The sequence below is a fragment of the Beta vulgaris genome, chromosome 6 (genome assembly GCF_026745355.1).
Source record: "Beta vulgaris subsp. vulgaris cultivar EL10 chromosome 6, EL10.2, whole genome shotgun sequence".
NCBI lineage: Eukaryota > Viridiplantae > Streptophyta > Magnoliopsida > Caryophyllales > Amaranthaceae > Beta > Beta vulgaris.
The window spans coordinates 36,979,307-36,989,579 of NC_079207.1; the positions used below are offsets into that span (position 1 = coordinate 36,979,307).

Below are 10,273 nucleotides of genomic sequence, written 5' to 3' on the forward strand. Positions count from 1 at the left end.
TATAATAACATATGGGATTAAGACCCATTTTTGGGCGGGAAAAGTTGTTGTAACTGCTCTAACAGAATTGATTAAACAGAATATGTTATTTTTCTACCTGTGTATTGAGTACAACTCAAGCTATAAATAACTGAGCTTTAGCTTGTAATAAACAAGAAATTGATCAATAACATTCTCTCTCTAAAAAATTTCTCTCTATCTTTATCTCTCTGATTTATGTCTCTTTCCTATCTCTTTTCTCTCTCTATTCATATTTCTATCTGTATTCTGCTACATTGAACTAGCAGGAGCTTTTGTCCTGCAACACATCTTTACAGTTTACGCACCAGAGTTGTTTTTTTGTTTAAGCACCATTTTTTAAGTCGAACTCTTTGAGGTAAGGAAAACTAGTTCGTTACTAATGTCCTCAAAAACAAAACCTAACTAACCACTAACCTAAGTAAAGTGGTAAGTAAGGGTCAATCTTCCATAAGGATTAAGGAACACTAATTTGTATTGATTAAACAATAAGATGGGCCAGAATCAAGTCGAAAATTGTCAATTGCCAACTAAGAACTACAAAACTAAGCTAAATGTCAAAGATAACTAAAATTAGGAGATAGGATTAAACATCAACTAATCATGAAATAGGCATAAGAATATCAAAAATAGAGATAACGCATGAACACTACATGAATTAGCTATTGACCAAACACGCAACTCCCATCCTACTCTCATAGGAGGAGAAATTCTCAAAGACATCAAATAAGGACTCTCGTCCATTACTAACATATCTCTATGGTATCCTATTTTTGATTTCTTAATTAACATTCTAAATCCCACAAAACTCTCTCATTGGTCTATGAGTTTTAGACAACTTTGAAGTCGCCACCCTATTAATACCATAATATATAGGGACAAATTTATTTAATAAATTATTATAAAATCAATTTCAAGAAATATCATTTAAAACGATGATGACTTCATATGGATAAGGCTTTTTTGAAAAATTGGTCTTTCATACCATGAGATAGGGTTCGGGGTTTTGTTTAAGAGGTGCGAACGTTTGGAACTCGTCTCCTCTTCTGATCTAAAGAACGAGCTGTTACTAAATGCGTTATTTTCCATTTCAAAGTAATCATCGCTATTAAAAAGAAAGAAAATCACATATAATCCAAATGATAGCTCGTTTTAATAAGAGCATTCAAATCTGAAGAATTGACCGAAATAGCCATAAAAAGTAATTCTGAACCAGGCACCCTTGATAATGCATCAGCTGCTACATTATCCTGACCACTCCTATATTCAATGTCATAATCAAATCCCATAAGCTTTGATAGCCAAAATTGCTGAAACGGTGTAGAAACTTTCTGTTGAAGTAACCATTTCATGCTTTTTTGATCAGTCTTCACTAGGAAATGATTACTTGAAAGATATTGCTCCCATTTCTGAACAACAAAGACTATGGCTAACAATTCTTTTCATAAACAGACAACTTTTGCCATTTTGGGCCCAAAGTCCTGCTTATGTAAGCCAATGGATGTCCTTCCGGCATTAATACGTACGGCACCAATACCCATATTAGAAGCATCAGTTTCAACAATAAATTTTTATTAAAGTTGGGTACTGCCAATAAAGGAGAAGAAATCAATGTAGTTTTTAGTTGATTAAAAGCAGCTGTGGCATTATCACTCCATATAAAAGCTCCTTTCTTCAATAAATCATTAAGAGGTCTGCATATTTGAGCATAATTCTTAACAAATTTCCTGTAATAGCCACATAAGCCTTAGAAACTTCTTAACTCCTTCAAAGAAACAGAAATAGGCCAGTGAGCTACAAGTTCAATCTTCTTTGGATCTATTTGTACTCCTTCAGCTGAGATAAGATGCCCCGGATATTCCACCTTCTTCATCCCAAAAGAGCACTTACTTACCTTAGCAAACATCTGGTGTTGAAGCATGAGTTCAAACACTTGAGCTAAGTGTTGCAGATGAGTAGCTTTGTCTTGACTATAGACTAGGATATCATCAAAAAAGACCAACACACATTTCTTTAATAAAGGCTTAAAAACTTAATTCATCCAGCCTTGAAAGGATGTAGGGGCATTAGTAAGGCTAAAAGGCATTACTAGAAACTCGAAGTCACCAGTGTGAGTTTTAAATGATGTTTCAAAAACATCATCAGGATGTAATCTTAATTGATGATAACCATCCCCGAGGTCTAGCTTAGTAAAGATTGCAGCACCAGCCAACTCATCAATAAGCTCTTCTACAATAGGAATAGGGAACTTATCTTTGATGGTTCTTTTGTTAAGTTCTCTATAATCATTACAAAGCCTCCAAGTACCATCTTTCTTACCTACCAATACAACATGAGATGCAAAAGGGTTAGAACTGTTCTGGATAATTCCCCTATATAGCATTTCTTGCACTAACTATTCTATAACATCTCTTTGCTTTAATGGATATATGTATGGTTTGGTGTTGACAGGTTCAACATCATGTTTCAATGGAATTTTGTGATAAAAAACTCCTCTATGGGGAGGTAATTCTGTCGGATCTTCATATATGCTACCAAACTTATGCTTCAAAGCTTTAAAACCTTCATCATTCGTTCAAATTATCTTCCAGAACTACTGAATTTTCCTCTTCTGAGATATTAATTTCATTACACATAACTGTGCTGCATTATCAAGTATCTTGGTAGAGATATCTCTATCCAACACCTTCAACTTCTTTGGAGGAATACCCTTCAAAGTAAATTAAGTGTCATTTAGACTAAACTATATCAGTAATTGTTTAAAATCCCAAATAATCTATCCCAAAGTACATAACCACTGGATTCCTAATACCATGTCACAACTTCCCAAAGGTATAAGCATCACATTAGTAGAAAAAGTATGCATATTCATCTCCCAAGTAAACTGCTGACAATTGTGATTACAAGGTAAATGATTACCATCTGCTACTACCACAACCTGAGGTTCAATAGTGTCTATAGAACAACCTAACTTTTTGGCTAAATACAAATCCAAAAAGTTGTGTGTGCTGCCAGAATCTACTAAAATATGTAGTGGTTAATCTCCATTTGCTAACCCAATAAGTCCCATAGTATGGAAACTTCGTGGGTTGCCAGTCAAGGCATGAACAACTATGCAAGGCTCTCCAATATTATCTTCCATAGAATCTTCATTGTCTGACTCAGTATAACCCTCAATTTCTACAGTAAATAATTGGGGTTCCTTGAATTTACATTTATTGTTTCTTGTATACTTCTTATCACAGTAATAACAAAGACCCTTTGCTATTTTTTCAGCCCTAACATCAGCAAGAATGTATGGTTGATGTTTAGAGTCAGTTCTTGTAGTTGGTGTATAGTTTTGAATAGGTTTAATTAGAGGTGTAGGAAGTAAGGGAGGTTTATTTGTATTGGAGTTAAAGGATTGTGTCTGAGATGTTTGTGTTTGGTTGTGGTATTTATGGTATGGTCTATAAGAACTAGCTTGGTGTTGTTCTTCTTGCAACCTGGCATATTTCACTGCATCACATATGGAAGAAGGTTCAAAGGCTCTCACAAAAGGCTTAATGGTGGGTTTTAATCCTCTAATGAAACTATGTAACATATACTCTTCAGATAATGCATGACCATTTTGAATCAAAATGACTCTCAATTACTCAATCTCGTCAATATAAATTTCCAAAGAATGAACCTGTGACAAATTATTAAAATGTTCTACTGCCTTCATACCCTTTTCATCCATAAATCTTGCAGTCAAATCCAGAATAGAATCATCCCAATCAACAGGTTTTCTAACAGCCAAATAACTAGACACCCATGTTTCAAGTTTATCAGTCTATAAACTAGCTAAATCAACCTACATTCATCAACAATGTTGCACAAAGAAAAATATCTACTACACTTCTTGATCCACATTCTAGGATTTTTGCCATCAAAGGAAGGAATCTGCAATAATTTAGGAGTCATACCTTGAGGTCTTCCCTCATGATTACCTTGTTGACCTCCATTTTTGCCTTGTTGACCTCCATTACGACTTCCTCCCTGACTACCCTCTTGAGTATCCTTCATTTCTTTCAACATTTGCATCATCACTTACATAGTGTTAGACTGTTCTTTCAATCTTCTTTCTAACATTCTAACTTGCTCCTCCACATCTGAGAACTTTTTAGAGACTGCTCTAGATATTGGGGCCAAAATTCTAGTTTTAGTAAAGATTTGAAAGAGAAATTTGTCTGGGTTATCAAACACCTTTGAGCTAAAGAACTCAACAATGCCGTCTGAATATGAGTGAGCAGTAGATTGGCTCTGATACTAATGTTGCAGGACAAAAGCTCTTGCTAGTTCAATGTAGCAGATCATAGGTAGAAATATGAATATATATAGAGAGAGAGAAGAGATAGGAAAGAGACAGAAATCAGAGAGATAGAGATAGAGGGAAATGTTTTAGAGAGAGAATGTTATTGATCAATTTATTTTTTATTACAAGCTAAAGCTCAGCTACTTATAGCTTGAGTTGTACTGAATAGAAGGGTAGAAAAATAACAGAATTTTGTTTAATCAATTATGTTAGAACAATTACAATAATTTTTCCCCCCCAAAAATGGGTATTAATCCTTTATGTTATTCTATTCTCTAACAAGACGTTTCTAATCAGTTGCTAACCTTAGCTCCAAAGTCGATAGTCTACAACAGGGTAACCTTTTAATGGATCCACGTTGCCAGCTGTTAAAGAAAGCTAATATAGGATATTCATACTGGTTCCAACGGTCCCACCAAGTTTCCGTTTAATAGGATGAAGCAAGCAACGCCAAAAGCGAAATACACTCTACATGATTAAGATTGATGATTTGAACTGGATTAATACACAAACAGGAATGTTAGACACTCTCCTAGGCTTCCATCAGGATCATTATAAATCAACTTCATATAGCTCTTTGATGGACTCAACCAACATGTGGACTTCTACAGGAGGACCCTCTTTGTTCCTACTTGTTTCTTTTTTGTATGAATATCCTATCATGGAGGCCTGTTTAGCCTCGGACATTCACCTCCTTGATAGTATTCGCCCTCGTAAATCGAGACCCAATATTTTCCATCTTTTTTTTTGTTTTTTGCTGATGATTCTCTTTTCTTTTTCAAAGTCTCTCGATAGTCTTGTGGTGTCATTTCAGGCCTCATATCCATATTATGCACCATCTCCGGGTAAATTGTCAATCTACAAGAATCTTTTGTCAAATTTAGTGGGAACATTCCCCTTCCCCAACGAAATGAATACAAAACAATTATGCGTATGGGGGGCTAAAATGGCTATTGTGCGGTATTTGGGTGCTCCAATAGATATCCAGTGCACAAAAGGCACTCACTTCACTTTTTTGCTGGATAAAATATCAAACACGATCTCAAATGGAGTCATAAGATGATCTAACAAACTACCAAGATGATCATTGTAAATTCCATTTTAATAGCTTCCATCAACCACATCCTATTAGTATTTCACATCCCAACCTCCATAGCAAACACGATAGATGTGTTAATAGCACGAGTTTTTTGGGCCAATAACCCCTTCGCTGGTATAGCCTGGAGGAAGAAAAAGGTTCTTCATTTGCTTCGAGGTATGGGAGGCTTGGGAATTTGAAATGTCAGTACAAGCAATAATGCCCTCCTAATTTTGGCGCATATAAAGACACCTGAACTGCTTCTATCAAAAGTTTTCTCAACCACGAATTCCATACAAATATTAGTCAAGCTTTTGGCGTCGCCACGAACGGATGATATAAAGCTCAAATACACTTTGAATGCCATCAAAGAGGAAGCCTCTAGCTTTAGTTGGTGCTGTGTCAGAAAGGTCAATCGGAATCAAGTCCAACAAGCCCACATATTGGCTCAAGATTGTAAGCGAAATGTTTTCAATTTACCTAACTAGTTTGTATGTTGTTTTGATGTAAAAAAAAAAAAAAAAGAAAAAAAAAAGACCAACAAAGGCGGGGAACGACCATCCTAGGGGCTCAAAGGTCTGCTAAAACCTGAACACGAGCTGAAGCTGCAATGCGCGTGGAAAATTGGAAATGGCCAGGATTTGGTAACTTTTGAATATAAGTGGGTTAATTTTCCTGTCATAGTCTTCCGAGATAGCATCAACCTCCGCACAGTAGCTCTTACTAAAGTTGCCAACCTCATCCTTCCAGATCAATAAGGTCGGAATGTACCTTTGATTAATAGGTTTTTCCGCTAAGACGGGTGCCTCACAGATACGGGATATTGAGTTACCAACTGGGAGGTATAGATTGCCTTTTATTGGCCTCTCACACCCTGCTGCAGTTTTGTCTAGCACCCAGAATTTCCTCATTGGTGTAAACACAAACATAAAGAAATCAAATTCATTGAAACGACTTACTGGACTAGAATTAGCCAGAATAAGCTAATCAAATTGATGCCAAATGTACAATTGACAATGAACCCAAATAAAGGAATATAAAGCAAGATCATTACTTGTCGAAGGTTAAGATTGTTTCAGAACCAAGATGAAGACGAGTGATGACTTTCTATGACAAATAACTTAACAACCAACGATAATGCTTAAACAATACAATAGTCAAGTTCGTTCATATAAGAATTTAGTCATCAGACACAGTCGCCTGAGTCAGCACCACCTCCATTGATAACTTGGCCCTTCACCTCCTTGCCAACTTCTAGCTTTGTGCTGTAGCCATTGACATGGCCATTAATTTTGGCATCTCCATGCTGCGGAAGATATCCATTTGCTTCTGATGGTTGACTACCTGATGCAGCAAGTTCTATCTTGCAGCGATGGTTCGCATGCTTGCGATAGTGATCCTGGGAATGGTGGTGGTGGTCAACTTTAATTTGAATTCTTTGCTTGCCAGATCTGTCAGAATCATCAGAGGATTTTTCTAAAGATCGGCTTCTTCTATCATGTCTATGGCTATCAGAATCCAAAGAATCGGTGCTGTTCCGTCTTCTGTGTCGTTTATGGGACCTCCGATGAATTCTCCTTTCCAAAGATCTATCATCACTAGAAAAATCTGAGTCATTAGACCTGGATCTACGATGATGCTTCTGGTGCTTGGAACGGCTTCTTCTCCGATCCTCCTCCTCAGAGTAATCAGAGGAATCAGTATCTTGCCTCTTGTGGCGTTTTTGGTGCCTTTTGTGAGATCGCCTTTCAGCAGCATCTTCACCAGAGGAGCCAGAACTGGAATCTTCAGTTCTTAAATGATGCCGAGCATGCTTTCTCTGAGATCGCTTCCTTCTCCTCTTGTCTTCTTCAAAGCTACTATCAAAATCATTACTGCTGTCAGTTGACTCTGATGAGGGTCTCTTTGACTTACGCCTGGACTTCTTCGCCTTCTCCTCCCCAGACTCAAAATGGGAATGCTTTCTATGCTTCTTCTGAAATCTTTTTCTTGACTTTCTGCCCTCATGACTGCCGTCGGACGCACTTCCACTATCAGAATCAGATATTTGTTTTCTTTTATTCTTTTTATCCAACTTTGCCGTCCTTTCTTTGGCTTCAGCATCAGCTTTTGCTTTTGCAGCAGCTTCTAATCTCTGCTCCCATTTCAGCGGGGCTTCTTTTCTCTCCATGACTCGCTTTTTCTTTTCTTCGACCAGCTGAATGAACTTCTTGGCATCCATTTGGACACAAAAACCAGCTCAAAACCTGCATTTTGGTATGAAGATGCAGGAAGTACATCTCACAAAGAGAAAAAATCATGTTAGTTCTTCTGTATACCCTCATGTCTGAAAAGATTCAGAACTAAATTGTTTCACCAAGGCAAATAAACAGACAGAACAGCCACACAGGAATTGATCACCATAAAAGCTTTATAGGGAAGAAAATGATAATGAAAATGAAGCAAGAGAAATAGCAAGTGGACCTGATTCACAAACTTTCTTAGTAAATCATTAAATTTAATAACACCATGCAAATGCCTGAAGCATCTCTATACAGCTATCCAGGGTTTGAATGTCATTGCAAAATGCTACTGTGCTTTCACACTACATCACGCCCCACAAGCATTAAAAACATTTGATTTGATCTTGATCACAGATATAGCATACTACACCTATAAATTCTGGAGGAAGGCCATAATGTAGCAAAATCTACATAATTTCATAATTCTCTTCAGCAAACAAAAGTATCAAACAATGACAGACATTGATCTAGTTCACAATTCACCGTGGAGGCAAGAAGCGAAGCACTCAATGCTACCGTTTTCAAGAATAATTTCAGCAATTGTCTCACTCATGGATCTGAGAGAGGAACCAAACTTTAAAAAAGGCCTTTCTACTTGACAAAATCAATCGCTCAGACATCCAACTAGGACCTTCAACATATTGGTCACGGGAAAACTAAGTCCAACAATAACAAGTACATAGATATTTAGCTGTTAACGAATCACATCACATCAAAGAGGTAATACAGAGATGAGGAAAAGAGAGAGAGCAACCAGCCCTTAAAAGTGGGAAGAGACTTTCATAAACTTATCACTAAGGCTCCGTTTGGTAGGGCGTAAAACATTTTCCCGGAAAACTGTTTTCCTCTATTTTCAGTTTTACATTGTTTGGTTGGCAAAAGAGTGTTAAATCATTTCCCCTTAGGGTAAAATTACTCTCCCAATGATGGAAACCATTTTCCTTTCAAAATGAACGGAAATCTATTTTCCTTATCTCTCTTGTACACTCCTTTCACTTCCTCCTTACTTTCCCTTTCATTTTCCTTTCATTTCATCATTTTTCTTACATTGAACCAAACAACGAAAAACTAATTTTGATATTGTGTTTTCCATTGTAAATTGTTTTCCATGCAAATCATTTTACACTAAAAATGTTTTACGCCCTACCAAACGGAGCCTAACTACTCTACAGATCACTGAAACAATGAAGATTAATCCTCAAGAAATATTTTTTTGGACAATCAGAAGTCAGAACTCAGTAACACAACTCAACGGTAACCTACTGATTTTTTACGGTAAAATTACGATTTCCCTAAATTTCCTTAATGTAGATTCAGATATCAGGAAAAAAAGAAGGAAACGATAAAGAAATTATACAGAATCAGCTAAATTGAATTCTTAACTCAGCATCATGATTCATAAAGCAAAAAACCAGCAAATAATTGCATAAGTAGTATAAAAAAAGAGGCATAAAAATGAAATCTATGCAAACGTTATTCTTACCTTGTGCAAGAAGGAGGTTGATGAAGCAGGTCCTAGATAGATACTGACCAAAATCCAAAAATGATATGGAGGAAAACCTAAACAACAAAGTCGAAAAGCTTTATGAAAAAGATGGAAACTGGAATTTAAAAACCTAATCGCGAAAAAAGTTGGTGAAATCAGCAATAACAAACTCTAAAATTATAACTTCAATTATTGACGAATTAGTACCTGTAAGATGGAGCAAACGAGTGGGCGAAGAGGTAAGAGATGCGAGAAAAAAGAGCAGATCTGAAAGAAGGAGTCCACCTTGACGACCTTTCTCTTTTGGCGTAAGTGTGACTGCCTTGATGAGGCGGGAGGAGAGACTAGAGTCTAGAGAGAGGAAGTGTTTCCAGAAGCATCTCTTAGCTTAATTTGTAGGGGTGTCATGTCAATTTGGACACTAGGATCGGTTTTCGGTTTTGATGTATTTATTCTTCAGGAATCAAATACTTGGGCGGAAGCTAAGTAAAACAAATCAATAACAATGAAGATTCAATTAAGAACTCAAACAAATCACTCGAACCAAAGTAACAAGGATAGATCTTAGGCTATTCAATGATAAAGACTAAGTCACCACAAAGAATAACACTAAGGGTTTTGAATGCATAAAGGCTAAGCCACCAACACTCAAGAGGGTTTGTAAACAATCAATGTTTAACACAAAAGCTCAAAGCTCACGAAATTCTATTATAAATCTGTAGAGAATTCGAACTACATAGCTTTGTATTTATACTACTTGACAAAAACATAAACCTAGTAGGATTAGGACAATCCTAATTCCTAGACTCCTTAGACTCTTGAATCATGTAAAATCCATCGTTTTAAGAACGTAGGCAAAACCATGATTCCTAATTCAACTCTAACTAGGAAACAATTAAAGATATGAATCCTAATAGAATTAGGATCCTCATAGACATGTCTTTCACACGCCTATTCACTACCTAGGTTAGTTAGCAAACATGCTACTACCTTAGTAGTCATTCCCATGAAGAGTCCTCCATGTACATCAATTGAGCCAAGGTTTAAGGAGATACTCTTGTATGCAAGTGCTA

General features: G+C 36.6%; 1 protein-coding gene across 2 annotated transcripts; it reads right to left on the bottom strand.

Moving 5' to 3' along the window:
* Window positions 1–6,360: 6,360 nt before the first annotated feature.
* On the bottom strand, window positions 6,361–9,600 carry LOC104896630 (uncharacterized). 2 transcript variants are annotated; one of them, XM_010683397.4, is made up of 3 exons: window positions 9,408–9,600; window positions 9,198–9,274; window positions 6,361–7,678 (listed from the first exon to the last, which is right to left on the bottom strand). In XM_010683397.4, the coding sequence occupies exon 3, from the start codon at window positions 7,651–7,653 to the stop codon at window positions 6,619–6,621; it is 1,035 nt and encodes a 344-aa protein (XP_010681699.2). In that variant the 5' UTR covers window positions 7,654–7,678; window positions 9,198–9,274; window positions 9,408–9,600; the 3' UTR covers window positions 6,361–6,618. The 2 variants fall into 2 exon arrangements, with proteins under 2 accessions (XP_010681699.2, XP_010681698.2); XM_010683396.4 differs by having other exon boundaries at window positions 6,361–7,711.
* Between the last annotated feature and the right edge of the window lie 673 nt (window positions 9,601–10,273).

Coding starts and splice junctions, on each gene's coding strand:
- LOC104896630 (XM_010683397.4), bottom strand. CDS start 7,653: ATGGATGCCAAGAAGTTCATTCAGCTGGTCGAAGAAAAGAAAAAGCGA.